We start from the raw sequence: 16,372 nt of genomic DNA, 5'->3' as shown, positions 1-16,372 counted from the left end.
GTGCTTTCCTGGAAGGCCTGGGTCTGACCTTCCTTAGGGATAGAGGCACCAAGCCCATGCAGCAAGGAGGATTTAGGGGCACTGGTGCAGGCGGTTTTTTTTTTTGAAATAGCATTTGGCTGGCAGTAGCAGGAGTGTGCTGCTCACAAGCCACAGCAAGCGTCACAAATCACTGCTCAAAATCTGTTTCCAGTCATCATAAGCATGTTCAGTGTTGGCTGAAGTCCGAAAAGAGGATGCAGGTGTTTGTTGTTCTTGCCCCAGTTCCCCAGAGGGCTGCAGGTGACTCTTGGCAACTCTTGCGTGCCTGCTGCGGGCCGGTGGGCTGCCCCTGCTTGGGAAGAAACACATTCTTTCCTCTTCGTATTGATACTTTGAATCCCTCCAAGTGCGACCTCCGCGGTTTTTCCCACCGGGCTGGGGAGGCTCGTCCCATGTCTGCCACTGCCACCCGGGGGCACACGGTGCTGTCGCCGTCCCGCTCCCCAGGGACAGCAGCTGGGCTGTCCCCGGTGCTGTGCCCTCCATGGCATCCTCCTGCTGACGCTGCCCCTTCCCGAGAAGTGCTCGTCACTGTCCCCTGCACAGAGCGGGGCTCTCGGGGGACACCTGCCCTGTGTCACCGGCTGCGCTGCGGGCTCAGACCGCGCCTTCGGAGCCGGGAGCCAGCGCGGGGTGACGGCCGGGCGGTGCGGCGGGAGCGGGACGCGGGCTGGCAGCCGGCCGGGGGCAGCGGGAGTGGGACCGGGTTCGTTTGTTCCTTGTGCTGTTTTCCCTCAGGTAACTCGGCTTTCCCAGCCGTCCTGTCGCGCTGCGGCCCCGGGCGGAGCGGCTGCCGCGCCAGCGGTGCCCGTGCCAGGCTCTCGGGTCACCCATCCGGGCGCGACCGCGGCGGGCTCTGCTGAGCTTCGGGCGCGGCGTTGCCTGGCAACGGCCCCCGCCCCGCCCCGCGCTCCCATAGCTACCGAGGCGGGCGGCGGCCATCTTGGCAGCGGCCATGAGCGGCTCCAGGGCGCGGGCGGCGGCGGCGGCACCGGGGCCGGACAAGAAGCTGCCGCCGGGGTCCGGGGGGCCGCTCAGCCGCCTGCGGGGCCGCCGCGGATCGGCCGATGCGCCGCCACGGCAGCCCTGGACCGAGTCCGAGTTGCTGGCGCTGGAGACCGTCCGGCCGGAGCACGTCCTGGGGCTGTGCCGGGTGACGGAGAGTGAGTGCGGGCCGGTCCCGGGGCGGCGGGGGCTCTGCGGGTCGGGGCCGGGCCGGGCCTTTGGCGCGGGGAGCGGCGGGGCCCGGCCGGGCGCTGCCGGCGGGGGACGCGGCGGCTCGGGGTGCGCCCGCCGGCAGCTCCCGTACAACTTCCAGAAAGTTTGGGGGCTTTTGTGTTGTTTGTGGGTTTTGATTTGTTTGAGGCTTTTTGGTTTTTTGTTTTTCCTCTGGGCTGCTGATCTCTGCTTTTCTGTCCCGATCGCATCCCATTCTTGCTTTGCTACCTGGCACTTACCCTGCCTTTGTTTCTCACATCCTTAATTTTGTCCGGCTTTCATGAAGCTTCTGCAAAACAACGAGCAGTACATCTCTTATCGGGCCGGGGCTAACAAAAAGGGAAATTCATTTGGTAAGTGGTCACACGTGTTTTGTAATATTACTATATTTTTTCTCTCTCTTCTAGATTATTTATGCAAACCTGAGGACAACATTTACAACATTGACTTCACTAGGTTTAAGATCCGGGACCTTGAAACTGGAACAGTCCTTTTTGAAATTGCCAAGCCGTCTGCTTCAGGTACAGCATGCAAACGTTGCAGGGAGGATAGAGAGACTGAGAGCTGAGAGGTTGCAATGCACAACCCCTGCAAACCGAGCAGAAGGGTTCTTTGGTATATGTCCTGATGACTAAAATCCTCTCCTTTAAGCACAGGACTGAGTTTATCTATGCTGAGAAACTTGTGATTAAAATGTGATTATTGTTGGGTGGGAGAGAACTATCGACTGGCAATTTTCCTTTTTTGGGCTGGTTATAATGGAGATTAGTTCATGTTCATTGGCAGTTGTGATGGGGGATATCCTGTGAGATTAAGGGGAGGGGTGACTCCAGTTCTGGAGCCACCTCGGCTGGGCCAACTGTCATGGCAAATCTTTTCTCTTTTGCTTCATGCCAGTATAAGCCTCAGACCAATCATTAAATGTGTTTACATTCAGTACCTAAGCAGTAGGCAGCTTGTCCTGATACACCCACTAGGCAGTGTCACCTCAGGTGTGCGCTCTGAGCAGAGTAACTCCGGGCTGGTGTTTTCCAGAGCACGCCGAGGAGGATGAGGATGACAGCAGCGAGCTGGATGCAAGTGCAGGGCGCTTTGTTCGGTACCAGTTCACCCCAGCGTTTCTCCGTCTGCGGACTGTTGGTGCAACGTGAGTATGAGCTCATGGAGAGAAGGGAGAATTGGATGTTTACAAAGTGTTACTTGACAGTTCATAACAAAACTGGGTTGAAGACTTGAGATAGCCTATCTTAGACTTCAAATATCAAACTCTCTGTAAAGAACTCTTGTGTAGCCTCATGCCCAAGGCTCTGTTCTTCCTAACAGGTGTTTTTTTCCTGATTCTTCCATGCAGAGTGGAATTCACAGTGGGAGAAAAGCCAGTGTCAAACTTCCGAATGATTGAGAGGCACTACTTCCGAGATCGCTTACTGAAGAACTTTGATTTTGATTTTGGCTTCTGCATCCCCAGTAGCAGGAACACATGTGAACACATTTATGAATTCCCTCAGCTCTCAGAAGACCTTAGTAAGTACCTCCTTTGCAACACTGAGTGGTGTTTTGTTTGTGTGTGCATTCTCTCCCTCTACTTGTGAAAGAAGTTGTGACTGGGACTGAGGGGACAGGAACAGATACAGGTTCCCAGTTTAGCAATGTGTAATCTTCTCTGAATTAGAGATTTGTGTGCAAAGTCTCCTCCTTTGAAAATGAAAGCCTAAGACAACCTGTGCTAAGTCACAGGCTGCAAGAACTGATCAGTCACAGGGCTGACATGCCTGATGCCTTGTAGTGTAGCCCAGAAGAAAACAAAACACCAGGGAAAGGGTTCTTTTTATAGCCACCCATCTGTTTTTGGCACTTGTTTGTTAGGGCTAGAGCCTCCTGCTATGGAGCAAAACTGGTTCTTCCCTGAGGTCTGTTTTTAAGCCTGCTAAGATCTCTGCAAATACACAGGGTATGTTTGACCTCAGGGGGTGGATGGAGCCAGAGGCACAGGGGTCCTTCTGGGGCTGCCTGGCCGTGGGGAAGGTTTGGAGTTTTCATCCCACCTGTGTACATGTGGGGAGTGCCACAAATGAGCTCCTTCTGCTTATAGATGTGATGGTTGCTTGGCTCCATTCATGGCTCTGGCAGTTTCTAAGCTTATTTGAGTGAGGTTTCTTCATTCCCCCTCTGTTTGCATTTGACAGCTCTTGTCCTGTGAATGGGAAGAAGGGGAAGGGCAAGCAGCAGCCTTTGAAGTAAGCTCAGAAGAGCAGCTTGCTTCTCTTCCTTGGGTAGGGCAGAGCATCACTCAGTAAATGCAGTGGAGTGGCAGAGTCCTTTTTATCCTGACTGAGGCTGTTGGAGGTAATGGAGCTCCCTCTCTCTTTCACAGTCCGTCTGATGGTGGAGAACCCGTACGAGACGCGCTCGGACAGCTTCTACTTTGTGGACAACAAGTTGATAATGCACAACAAGGCCGACTATGCTTACAATGGAGGACAATAATCATTCTGGCTGCTGGATGCTGTGATGCCCTTAACCATTCCAGACGTGCAGGGGTGGACTGGAGTTGCTGTCTCGTGCAACAAGGCTTCTTGCCAAACTTTTTCTCTGTGCATGAGGCTGAGAACATGAAGCAAAGATGACAGCTCCTGAAAGGAAATCTCCCTGCAACACCTCTCTGAGACTCAGCATTTCCTGCCTCTCCTTCTCTGTTCCTGGCTATCTTCTGATAACCTTGGTTAGGTCAGTGATCAGAGGGACTCTTAGACAATTCTTGCTCTTAGTCTTTCTAGTTAGTTTGCACCTTTAGTGCATCTGATGTTTCACCTCTTGGGTGAATATCCTTTTTCAACAGGTCAGATTGTTTGTGTTAAGCTATTTCTTAGCAGGAAAATCTTAACCCCTTCCAGTAGCCAGCGATGCTTGAAGAGCAGATCTTTTGTTCAGTTGGATAGCTCATCTCTTCAGTGGCAGTGGTTTTGTTTGTGGCATTGCTGACATGGTTTTTTAGGGTGCATCCCAATATTCTCCAGTGGGAAAGAGACTAATTTAGCTTCTAAGCAGTGCAGGAATATTCCATCTGCCTCTGAGGGCCTGAGCTGCCCCTAAGAACATTTAAGCTCTGTTTTGCCAGAGATTTCACTAGAGATACGAGATAGGGGAAAAAGGAGATTGTCCCTCTGGTAGCATTTCTGTTTGAGTTTTTGTGAGCAAACTGTTGAATTTCGGAGCTCAGGGGTCAACCTTAGAGCTGAAGTTAATCTCACTATATTTACCATTTCTCCTTCTTCCCTTTGTAGGAATTTTTGGCCCTTGGTACAGAATGTATTGCTTTTTAGGTGGACAGCACATTGTCAGCCTGGCTGGAGTGAAGGTGTCACTCTAGCAGGGCTTAGAGGAAAAAGGGAGAATGTGGAAAATCCCTTGAAAAACGGGTAGGAAGCAGAGCTTCCTAGGCTTCAGTCTGTAATTGTAAACCTGACTGGTCTGTCAGAGTTGCTGTGAGCAGCACCAGCTCATTTCCTGTGTTGCAGTGGAGATATTAGTAGCTAAAAGCTTCCCAGGTCGCATCACTCAGTGTTATGGAGTGGGATCCTTGGAAAGTGAGAATGTACATGATTCTCTTTTTCATTGTTCCCATCATTGCTCTGCCTGCTCAGCTGCTTATTTATGGTTTAGGAAGTCATGTTGCCAGGTTGATACCACAGCTGGGTTTGGGCTCTGGCAATGGGAGATAGCATCATGCAGTGGGAAGAGGAGGACCTGTGTCTTGCCAATAGCTGTGCTGGGACAAGCTCCCAACTGTGCAAAATCTCAGCTATCACAACCTTTTTTCAGTTTTGCTGGCTCTCAAGACTGGTACTTTTCCTGTCCCCATGCTGGGCTGCTCAGTTGTGTCTCTTGCTGGGGGAGTTAGGTTGTGTCTAGACTGGAGACCTTTCCTAATACTACTTCCATTTGTTCTTGAGACAGTTAAAACCTAACTCTTCAATGGTTACCTGTTGTGTTAAGAGGGATTCAGGGTAGTTTGTGCTTCAGCAGGGTTGAGTGGGGTGGACATCAGAGCCTAGAGCCTGTTAATGCAATAGGAAACCACTGCCTTTACTCCAGATTTAGTGAAAGTAACTTTGGCATGGAACATCAGCTGGCATCAGAGTAAGCAGTGAGTGTGTGAGGTAGCAGCCATGAATGAATCTCTAGCTCTTAGGAAGATACTTAATTATGATTAACCACAACAAATGACCTGTTCTGGGTGGAGCATTAATCATAAGCAACCACAACAAATGTCTTGGGAATGTGGAGGGGCAGGGTCTGCCTGATGGAAAGATGAACTATTCTGCCACCATTGATCCCCTCCAGCATCTCCACAGGCACTAATGCAATCTTGTTTAGGATCTTCAGGATTAGTTAAAGCTCCTGTTGAGTTGGATCTCGAGATGTCTCTTACAGTGAGCACCTTCCACAGCCCTCGTGCTGTGCCTCTGAGGTGGGAGCTTTGCTCTAAGTTACTCACCACAAAGCAGAACTGCCTGGAAGCGTGCTTTTCATCTTGAAGTGTTCAGAAATAGTGTCTGAAGAGCCTACTCGTTATTCCCTGGCAAATTTTAGCATATTGAACTGAATTTTGTATGTAGTATAAATCCAGGTGCCTTTAAACTTTTATCACACTTTCTACATGAAGCAACCTCTCGCTTTTCTTAGGAGTGTGCCGATTCCCATCTGTTTCTCTTGTCACTGTAAAGGTTCCTCAAAGGCGATGGGCTGGTCAGCAGGGCGGGAGCGCGCACGGGGCGCTGGGGGCGCGCACGCCATCTGCTGGCGGCGGGAGCGCGCTGCCGGGGCTGTCCCGGTAGGAAAAGGGAATCGCTGTCCTTGGCCAGCAGCAGAGAGGAGGAGACAGCACCGAAGCGGTTGCTTTCGCACTGGTGAATGCGTTGGCTATTCAGCAATAAAAGGGAGAAGTGGAGGAAAACCAGGAGACCCTGCGGTTTTTAGCTGAGTGTGTTTGCTTTGCCAAATCAGAAGGTCTTTGCCCTAAAAGCATGCTGCAGGAAAAAGAAAGTCCCTACAAGAGGGCAACCCAGCACTGAAAAAGTTGATTGTAATCTAGAAAGTCAGGTATTTCCAAACTCCTGTTCCCACTTTAGTAGCTTTCCTAGGATTCCTTTTCTCTTAGGTACTTTCTATAAAGCTTCTTTTCCTTGTGGCAGGGATGATTTTTTTGGTAAACACGGTTTAGCAGACCAGCTTCCTTCTGGAGTGTGTGCTCTGGTGTTTTAATGATGGGTCAAAAGCTACTCATGCCAGTTAGCTTGGAAGAAATTCCACTGGGATCACATCCTTGTCAGGTGAATGGTCAGTTGTGTCCTGGTGCTGCAGGCAAAGGAGATGCTTTCAGTGTTAGTTGGAGTTTGAGCAAGAAAAAAGGTATCAAAGACTACTTCTCTCAGATTTTGTGCTGAGTTGGAAAAAGAAAAAAGTTGGGACCATAGTGAGTTTGCTCAAAACTTCAAAAAGAAAGGGACCAAACTCACAGATGCATATTATGTTTTTTTCCAGTATTTGTCCTCTTATTACCAGGACCTCTTTTTCACATTTTTGAGGCAAGGGCTTTAGATCCATGCCAGCAAACTTCCTGGAGAGCTATTTTCATGCCTTGAGTGTGGAATACATACTGCACCTTGTGAAGGAAGGTCATCTCTTGTTGTATGGACTGGGTACTTCTGTCCTTGTCCTCTGTTTTTGGTAGGAAATGTCTTGTGTGTGTACTTGAGGATTTTCAGTGTTTCTTGTTGCAGAGGAGCAGCAGCTTCTTCTCTGGTGCTTGGGGATGCTTATTCCATTATCTGAGGGTTCAGGAAGAATAAAACAAGTGTTTATTAGTCAGAAATGAAGGAGGAAAGCGGTTGTGAAGCACTAAGGTCCAAATGTAGCAACTCTACTACTCAGCTCTGTGTTTCATCACATCATCTTCAGCTGTTTCCCAGTCTTCTGCCCTGCTGTCCTGTGACATGGAGCTACTTCGTGCTACCCCCGAGCCTGTGGGCTGTGACCCTCGGACACAAACACTGCCATCTCCTGTCCTTGCCGAGGGCAGGGCTGAGTGATGGCAGCCTGCTGGAGTCAGCACCTCTTCCTCTTCAGCAGCAGCAGGACAATGAACACCAGCAAGCGCCCTCTCCTCCTGCCTGGATCCCAGTGCTGTTTCAGGACCCGTATTTATCTCTCACTGTGTGGCCTTGGGGCTGCTGGCGCATGGACTCCTCTGTGCTGTCCCCTTCGGACCCTGCTCCCGTGGCCGTGGCAGCGCCGCGGGGCTGTCCTGGTGCCGCTGTGTTTGTACACGCGTGGTTTTGTCACCAGCAGTCGGAATAAAGGACCTTCCTTCCCTTTCCTTCCCTTTCCTTCCCTTCCCTTCTCTTCCCTTCCCTCGCTTCCTCCCTTCTCTCCCCGCTGCCCGGCGGGGCGGGGCGGGGCGGGGCGGGGCGGGGGGGGCCGCCCGCCAGGGGCGGCGCGTGCGCGCCGGGCCCGCGCTCCCTCAGGCGGCGCCATGGCGATGGCGGCGGCGGCGATGGCGGCGGTCGTGTCCCGCTGCGGCGGAGCGCCCGGGGGTGAGGCCGGCGGAGCGGCTTCCCTCGGCTGCGGCCGCTCGGGGGGCGTGCGGGGCACCGGGAGGGGCGGGAAGGGCCGCGGCCCGCGGGGGAGGTGGCGTCCCGGTGCCCTTCAGGGCCTGCCTGAGGCGAGTCCCCTCAGGCGCGGGAGTGGCGCCGCCCTTCAGCCGGGCCGCAGCTGAGGCCGCGGGGCCGCGGGAAGGTGGCCCGGGCTCGGGGGATCCTCAGGGCCCCTCACGGGCCGGCGCCCGGCCCCGGGCCGGTGTGAAGGGCAACGGCGGCGCTGAGTGCCCTCCCCGCTTCCAGCGCTGGCCCTGCGGTGCCGCCGGCTGCACACCGTGTACCAGAGCGCGGAGCTGCCCGAGACGCACCAGATGCTGCGGCAGACGGTCCGGGACTTCGCAGAGAAGGAGCTGATGCCGCTGGCAGCGCAGCTGGACAAGGAGCACCGCTTCCCGGCCGAGCAGGTGGGTGCAGGGTTGGGAAGGCACAGCCACAGACCCCTTTCCTGGTGCCCTGGGGCAGCACCCTTGGGGCTGAGGCAGCATGTACATCCAGCTCCCGCTTAGCAGAAAATTGAAGTTTAGACCAATTCGTTGCTCTGAATGTGGACGTTGTAATTCCCACAGAGTATTTTGAGCTCTTCACTTTTATTTGTGTTTCTTTGTATCTGACTTTAGTACCACTGAGTTTTTAGTTCTCTTAGCAGTTTATCTGTGGGCTGTAATAAAAAATTATAAAACTAATTTATAAAATTAACATATACTTTTGCAGACTGCACATAATGGTTTATGGTGAGGAATCAGATAGCATGGATGCATTTCAGATGGTGGAAAAAAGCGATCAGGAGGTACATGCTGCTTATCCTCTGGGGCAGTAAATAAATCAGAATTTCAGCCGAACTAGTGATTTTTCATGTGGAAAAAGACACCAGTGTGCATGTTAAGCAATGAAATACAAAGCTCCAGCAAAACAGATCCTGTTAGCCAAGAGACTAACATTAGCCAAGAGACTCCAGGCAAACACTGTCAGAGGCATGAGAGTTTTGTCACATTCCTTTTTCTATTAAGGTATAAGGGTGGTAGCCCGGAAAGTCACACTTACCCTAAGGAAGAAAATAACTTTACTCCTTACTGTTCTCATCTAAAAAATTTGCATTTGATTCTGAATCTTTTGGCTTGAATGTGTAGGGGAAAATTCAAGATACAAACAAGTGTTTAATAAGATGAAGCAACATACATAGAACCAGTGGCTGTCTTGTTCATCTTCTGTATTTAATGTGGAGGATTGGTGTTTTGGGTGCCCACATAGGAGGGAAATTATGTATCTAAAGATTCTCCCTGGTTCCTCTAAAAACAAGCAGAGGCTTATGGTTGCAAAGCAAGGGGTCTAGCTGGGGAACTTGGGGTGGATTGATTGCAATGTAACTAACAAAAAAATTCTCTGGGAAACAAGTTCTGGCTTTGTTAGGAATGAAAAAAATCACCTTGCACCACTGTTTTCTGCAGTCATTCATTCTGTAAAATTCTTCCTTTGTGCAGTCCTAGGCTGAAGCTCAGCAGACTCAAAGGTAAAGTTCTGATGATTTTTATCAGCTAGATTTCCCATTTCTGCTGACAGGAGGCATGCAAGGGTAGAGCTTTGGTGGAAGGCTGAGGAAATGCTGGTGGAGTTCTGTCTCCATATTTCACCTTTAGAAGGCTCCCCCCTTCCCAGTACTGAAGAAAGCTCTTTAAACAAGCAAGAGTCTAAACAGCAGTGACTGTGTACAGCTCCTGCTGCAGTCACTGGGATCTGGGGACACTTACCCATTTCACCAGGAGCTGTGTGCATCTTTTCCTCTGGTGTAGCCCTCCCATGCCCTCCCATGTGTGCTCGCCGTGTGTCTGTATTTGCTGGCACACTGGTGCTGCAGAGGATGGGAGCTGTGCATTCCCGTGTGCAGGTGAAGAAGATGGGAGCCTTGGGGCTGCTGGCCATGGACGTGCCAGAGAAGTACAAAGGAGCAGGGCTCGACTACCTGGCCTATTCCATTGCTGTGGAGGAGATCAGCAGGGGCTGCGCCTCCACCGGCGTCATCGTCAGTGTCAACAACGTGAGTGTGAGCCTGGCACAGCCCAGGGGTGTCTGGGAGAAGGGGATCTGTTCCTGTGCTGGGCTCTCTGCTCTGTGGAGAGCACATTAGAGAGCTGCTCCATTGGTTGTACCTTCAAGAGGCACTAACAGCACCAAAATTTAAAGTCCCTGTATTTAGGGCCAATCCTCAAGTTTGGCTCTGAAGAGCAGAAGCACCAGTGGATTGCTCCCTTCACCAGTGGAGAGAAAATTGGATGTTTTGCCCTCAGTGAACCAGGTGATGTGACTGTTACCATCTCTGTTGCAAAGAATGTGGTGTAGCTTCTTTCCTTTGTCAGGTCTAGGATGGGCTTTAGGTCTTTGGAGCTGGTACAGTTTGTGGAAGGGTTGTTTACAGCAGTTCTGTGTGAGTGGAGTCTCAGTACCCAAAGCATGAACTGCCATCCTCTGGTCCCTGCTGAAAATATTCATTCTGTGTGCACACCTTGCACACGTGGGCCTTTCCCTGTTCTGTGGGAGGGACAGTGGTGACACTGCCACAGTACAAGAGGTGCTGTGAGCTGATGGGGTGCAGGTGGGGGTGGCTTTGCCCCCCCTGTGTCACTGATCACCTGAGGTTTGTTTGCTGCTCCTTCCCTCAGGAAACGGCAGCGATGCAGGTGCAGCCTCCACTGTGGCGCGCCTGGATGGGGACGAGTGGGTTCTGAATGGCACCAAGGCCTGGATCACCAATGCCTGGGACGCCTCAGCCACCGTGGTGTTTGCTACTACAGATAAATCCCTGAAGCACAAGGTGAGATAGTTTGTATCAGCCAGGAAAAGGGGGTGGGAGTGAAGGAGTTGTGGAGAAGCACTTTGCCACGGCTGGGACTCTGTTTTTAGAGCCGTGCAGGCATTGACCAGAGGAGGGGCTGATGTGCTGGTTTTGTTCTGTCTCAGCTCTCCTCTCCCTCCTCCTGGTTACCTGGACATTTGGCTTTTATGTAAAATGGAGGGAGCCTGTTGACAGCCAAGGCAGTGGGAAGGTAAGAAGACACCATTGCTAAGAGTTTGGGTCTCGTTGCAGGGCATTAGTGCATTCCTGGTTCCCATGCCAACAGCTGGGCTGTCACTGGGCAAGAAAGAAGACAAACTGGGAATCCGAGCCTCTTCCACTGCTAACCTGATATTTGAGGACTGCCGGATACCCAAGGGAAACCTCCTGGGGCAGCCAGGAATGGGCTTCAAAATTGCCATGGTAAGAGAGGGATGGGGTGCAGCTCTGGGGGTGTGCAGCTGTAGCTCCCAAGCTTGCTGTTCTGTAAACCATTTCCAGTGGCAGTCACTTCAGGGAGGACTGCTTGCATAAGGTGTTGACCCTCCTTGCCAACATGGGAGGAATCATTCCCAGAGCTTGATGAATGTTTAATTTACACAGGTCTTTGGTAGCACTTTTATTGGCAGTTCTCAGCTGGAGCAATACTGATACCATTGAGGTGCTGTGTCAATAGGGGCAGTATATTTTAATTTTTCTTCTTTCCCAATCCTCTGTCCCTCCAGTTGTACCCATAGATAAAGGGAAAGCATGGCATTTCCCCATGTGAGTAGTGTGGCAGAGGAAAGTTGTCCTGGAGGCTCGTGCACCTTCTGTAGAGTGTCTAAAGGTGAATGACAGCTGAGTTATGGTATGCATGTGACTTCTGGGGAGGAGCAAGGCAGCTGGGAACAGATTTGTTTCCTGCACTGTCCTTTAAGAGTGGTCATTGCTCTCTCTGGAGGGGCACAACACCCTTTGTTGGCCTGACATTTTGGGTCGAGCTGCCTGGAGCAGAGCCCATTCCATTATGTCCAGAACTAAAAGTGGTTGGTGACTGACAGGTTCTTTTAAAGACCTTCAGCCTGGGGTTGAGAAGATAAAGCCTTTTCTCCCTGTGCAGCAATTTCTTCCTGTGCACAGAGGAGCGGAGTAGGTGTTTGAGCTAAGTCATTTAATTGACTGGGTTCACTAACGAGTTTGAAAAATTCTTTCCCATGTGTGTCCAAATGATGAGGATAAAAAAGGAAAACTGACCAGATTTCCAAAGTAAAATCAGCTGTAGAGTGCGTTGGGTCTGCCTGAGAAGTTCTTTCCAGCCCCTTCCAGAGCAGATCCCTGTTGTGCTGCTTCCCTTATTTTGCTCCCTCTGTTTTTCTCCCAGCTAATAAGCAATCCCTCCCTTTCCTCGTCTGTTGTTGAACTCCTGCCTTCTCTCTGCAGTGGCAGTGCTTGTTACAGCTCTCTATTCCTGCATAACTGGGAATTGTGAATCAAGGAGGTCTCTGACCAGGGGATTTTAAGGCTACAGCAGCTTTTCAGCAACATCAGAAATGTGTCTGTACTATTCTTGCTCAAGCATAACTTGACTTACATGTATTTCATGTCTTTTTCAGCAAACTCTGGATGGAGGAAGGATTGGTATTGCCTCACAGGCACTTGGAATAGCACAGGCAGCTCTGGATTGTGCTGTGGATTATGCTGAGAAGAGAATGGCCTTTGGGTCACCCATCACAAAGCTTCAGGCAGTGCAGGTACGGGCAGGGCACAGGGGCTGGTGGAAAGTCCGTGTGGGTGGGGTATCAGGCACACAGTGCACTTTGTACTGTCTGGGGTAAACAGGCTCATAATTCTGTTTTCAAATGCTGTTAAAACTAATTGTTGGGACAGAGGCTCCTTTTCCTTAGATGGCCCCAAGGGTGGAAGAGTTCAGCTGTCCCCTTGTGCAGGCAGGGGCCCTGGAGCCAAGGCACTGTTTGTTGTTGCAGTTCAAGCTGGCAGACATGGCTGTGGCCTTGGAGGGTGCGCGCCTGCTGACCTGGAGAGCTGCTATGCTCAAGGACAATGGGAAGCCCTTCACTAAGGTATCTCCAGCCCTGCTTTGTCCAGCAGCCACAGCACAGGACAGGCTCAAAGCCAGGAGCCCCGCTCCATGGAGCACTGCTGTGCTCAGCAGTGCTGGGCTGTGACCCCCAGCAGGTCCTGGGCCTGCTGCCCACCCTGGGGCAGCCCCCTGAGCTCAGCACTGGCCGTAGCCAAGGGGAGAGGGGTGGCTGCTCTCAGCTGGCACCATCATCAGGCCTGTCTCTCTGCACAGCTGCTCTGTGAGGGTTCAAGCTCCTTGTGCAGGTGAGGAGTTCCTTTTTGTGACAGCTGCACTCTCAGTGATGTTTTCCTTCTCCAAAGGAAGCAGCAATGGCCAAACTGGCTGCATCAGAAGCTGCAACAGCCATCGCTCATCAGGTAACTGTCAATTGGCAATTCTGACATATGTCATGTGGGAAGGGACTTTGGATGTCTCACAAGTGCTTTGGGAAGGTGGGATGGAATTTACTGATTTATATTTGAAACACACTAACCAAAGCAAGCAACCAATCCTATGGCTGAAGCTGTTTAGCACAACCATCTTCACAGGTTGTGGGGACGTAGGAGGATGGCAGGGGTTCATACTGGCCTGTGGCAGCTGTATTATTAAAGTGGCCTGTGCCTGCTGCTGTCCAGGGCAGTGGCAGTTTTAAGGAGCAGTAATGTGGGGGAGAGCATAGGGCCACAAGTCATCACCACTGCACCTGGATGAGATCCTCTGTTCCTTGGTTTAGTGTCCCCTGTCTTTCTTAAAAGCAGCTTAGTGATCCTTATTCTAACAGATACCTCTGAAGCAATGAACTGCCCATCTGGAATATCCATATTTTCTTAACCCAGGTCAATCCTGTGTATTTCTACAATCACAGATAAGCTGCAGTCATCCTCATGTGTCCTACCCTCCCCATTATGCCTGCAGTGGGCTCAGCTCCTCTCAAAATGGCTGTTTGTGTGCATGTGCACTCTGTAGAAAAGATTTCTTGACCCCACTTTGTTCCTAAGCTGCTGCCTTTGTTCCAGGCCATCCAGATCCTGGGAGGGATGGGCTATGTGACAGAGATGCCGGCGGAGCGGCACTACCGCGACGCTCGCATCACCGAGATCTACGAGGGGACCAGTGAGATCCAGAGACTGGTGATTGCAGGCCAGCTGCTCAAGGCCTACCGAGGCTGAGGAAGCTGCCTGGAGCAGCACACTGCCCCCAGTGCATCCTAATGGTGCACAGTGATGGAGTTTGACCCTCTTGAATGAGGCTATTGATGGAGGTTTTCCTCACCAATGAGTAACTGACCCTCTAGTTAAAATGTGCTGATTCTTCTTTGGACAAAGTATGGCACACTGAGGCTGGACTGAGGTTTGTAAGTGATGGCTGTGAGTGCAGGAGGGAGGAGGCAGCCTGTGCTCATAGGGCAGCCTGGGGCTTTTGCTAAATGGGACTGTTGGAATGGCTTGGTAGTGGCAAAATGACAGCACTTGCCAGCCACTGCCAGTTTTGCTGAATTTGTCACTACATGGCCCTGGATAACCAGTGCCAGAGTCAGAGGTGCTGAGGGCTGTGACCCCTGTGCTCTGCTTCAGGCTGCTGGTGCCTCTGCAGACCAGACTGCAGTGGAGTTCAGGTGTGGGATGCAGCTGTGGGTGAGCTCCTAATGGGACAGCCCAGGCTGAGGCAATCCCTGCAGCAGGGCCCCTCTCACTTCCAGCAGGAGAGGAGCCAGACAGGAGGACATGCAGGGACAACCCACACACAGAGGAATCTGAGCAGAGACTGTAGCTGCTGTCTGCATAGATTTGACAACACAAAGAATTCCTCGATCTGGGCCAGCAGGGCCCAGCACCTGTTCACTCAGCTGCTCTGGGATGTAGGGATAGAAGCAAAGGACAGCAAAGCTGCAGTGCCTAGGACTACTTTGTAAAAAATTCAAAATAAACAAAAAACTCCCTCTGCTCCCAAATCTGCTTCTGCAATATCAGCAGGAAAGGAAGTGCCTGACAGGGCAGTAACAGCTTTTAATCTTGACATGTTTTGGGCAATGAGGAAATGAAGAGATGACACACAAAGCTCACCAGGAAGCTTTAGCAGTAGCACATCCTCAATCAGTGATCATTAAGACATTAACTTTAGGAGCATCAACAGCCAAAGGAAAAGCTCTAAACTCAGGAGAAGAGGGAGAGGATTAAGCCTAGAGCCTGCATGGTCCAGTCTGCCTCCTTGTCCAAACAAGTACACTAGAGGGAAATGGTTCTTTTCCTGTGGTGCCATTTATTTAGACTTGTGTGCAGAGAAGAGGAGCAGGATTCTGTTACACGAGAGAGCAGAGAAGACGAATAAAACCTGATTTTAAAGGACCACCACTCCCTCACCTTTTTTTTTTAATGCAGGTGTGAATTAATTTAGAATAATTTCTTCCAGTCCCAAGATGCAGGAGCAGAAACCAGTAGGGCCAGCATGCAGCAGTGAGACCAGTTCTCAGTGATGTCACTCATCCCTGGGCAGGGCGCTGGAGGGCAACAGCGTGTTGGGGCAAGGGCCTCAAGTGCTCAGCTTCTCCTTGTTCTACTGTGCATAAGGATTGACAGAACTTGCCAGGTAGTGCATTCAACAGGAGCATTCCTACTGGAAAATCATTCCAATCATCTTGAATGTGCTGTAAATTATGGAGGGCTTCTCTGGATGAAGCTTGATTTCAGCCTGTATCACCTCTTTGATTCCTGCAGGCTCACTTCAGTGGTGGGACCTGAAGATGTGGGATACTATTTTACACTAACTTATTGCAGCCACTCAGGTAGACCAGGAGCTGCAGGGATGTGAGGACTTCAGCAGTGCAGAGTTCCTGTTATGCTGTGCTCCAGCTGAATCCCCAGTGAGCCAGCACAGTCACACTCTGCCAGCCCAGGTGCTTCTCTCAGACCTGCTGTGCTGTCAGTGCTTGCTGACTGCCCCTCTTCACCCTCAGCCTCCCTCATTACCAGCTCTAATTTGCTGCAGCATGAAACCATCCCTGTTACCCACCGTGCTGGCTGTGACCCTCAGCTGACAGAGGAGAGAGAACCTTGAGCAAAAAAAAAAAAAAAAAAAAAAAAAAAAAAGGAAAAGCTTTAAAACAAAAGCATTCTGAAAGTTTTTCCCTGCTGCCACAGGTTCAGCGAGAGAGCTCAGTGCCCTGTGACCCTGCACTGCTCTGGGGGTAAAACAGCAAACAGGGTTACACACAAAGGAACTTCCAGAGCAAAGCAATGGCTCTGCTCAGAGCAGAACACTTCAGGCTTACTCCTCACTGCTGCTGGCTGAGAGAACTTTGTGTGATGAGTGTGTCTGCTCTGCTCCTCAGGGCTGTTGCAGAGGAACTGCTGAAAGAGCAAAACACAAACGAGTTTGGCAGCATTAAATCAGCAGCTCTTAGCAAGCCACCCCCAGACAAACCCAGGTGTGGGCAGGACCAGGCTCTCCTTGGAGAAAAGGGTCTGTTCACATGTGAAGCCACAACATTTAAGTGACAACTCAGCCAACATTGCAAAGCTGGGGCACAGAGATGGGAAAATCAGGTTATACATAAATTAGAAA

At 51.2% G+C, this 16,372-nt stretch overlaps 2 protein-coding genes across 2 annotated transcripts; both read left to right on the top strand.

The window, feature by feature from the left end:
• Window positions 1-997: 997 nt before the first annotated feature.
• UNC119B (unc-119 lipid binding chaperone B) lies at window positions 998-7,639 on the top strand. Its single transcript, XM_063172832.1, has 5 exons — window positions 998-1,205; window positions 1,668-1,781; window positions 2,296-2,407; window positions 2,612-2,784; window positions 3,635-7,639. The coding sequence occupies exons 1-5, from the start codon at window positions 998-1,000 to the stop codon at window positions 3,745-3,747; spliced, it is 720 nt and encodes a 239-aa protein (XP_063028902.1). The 3' UTR covers window positions 3,748-7,639.
• Window positions 7,640-7,792: 153 nt separating this feature from the next.
• On the top strand, window positions 7,793-15,157 carry ACADS (acyl-CoA dehydrogenase short chain). The gene is made up of 10 exons (XM_063173298.1): window positions 7,793-7,856; window positions 8,163-8,323; window positions 9,802-9,951; window positions 10,098-10,209; window positions 10,574-10,725; window positions 10,999-11,169; window positions 12,342-12,479; window positions 12,714-12,809; window positions 13,132-13,188; window positions 13,828-15,157. Exons 1-10 carry the CDS (start codon window positions 7,796-7,798, stop codon window positions 13,978-13,980), a joined length of 1,251 nt encoding a protein of 416 aa, XP_063029368.1. The 5' UTR covers window positions 7,793-7,795; the 3' UTR covers window positions 13,981-15,157.
• The last annotated feature ends 1,215 nt before the right edge of the window (window positions 15,158-16,372 follow it).

This window comes from Melospiza melodia, chromosome 20, assembly GCF_035770615.1.
Source record: "Melospiza melodia melodia isolate bMelMel2 chromosome 20, bMelMel2.pri, whole genome shotgun sequence".
NCBI classification, from domain to species: domain Eukaryota; kingdom Metazoa; phylum Chordata; class Aves; order Passeriformes; family Passerellidae; genus Melospiza; species Melospiza melodia.
This window is presented reverse-complemented; position numbering and strand designations above follow the sequence as displayed.

Excerpts from the sequence above, each read along its gene's own strand:
- ACADS (XM_063173298.1), top strand. The coding sequence starts at position 7,796 with ATGGCGATGGCGGCGGCGGCGATGGCGGCGGTCGTGTCCCGCTGCGGC. Across the intron at positions 10,210-10,573 it reads TTTTGCCCTCAGTGAACCAG|GAAACGGCAGCGATGCAGGT; the intron begins GTGATGTGACTG and ends TCCTTCCCTCAG. Across the intron at positions 12,810-13,131 it reads ATGGGAAGCCCTTCACTAAG|GAAGCAGCAATGGCCAAACT; the intron begins GTATCTCCAGCC and ends CCTTCTCCAAAG.
- UNC119B (XM_063172832.1), top strand. The coding sequence starts at position 998 with ATGAGCGGCTCCAGGGCGCGGGCGGCGGCGGCGGCACCGGGGCCGGAC. Across the intron at positions 2,408-2,611 it reads CTGCGGACTGTTGGTGCAAC|AGTGGAATTCACAGTGGGAG; the intron begins GTGAGTATGAGC and ends TCTTCCATGCAG. Across the intron at positions 2,785-3,634 it reads TCAGCTCTCAGAAGACCTTA|TCCGTCTGATGGTGGAGAAC; the intron begins GTAAGTACCTCC and ends TCTCTTTCACAG.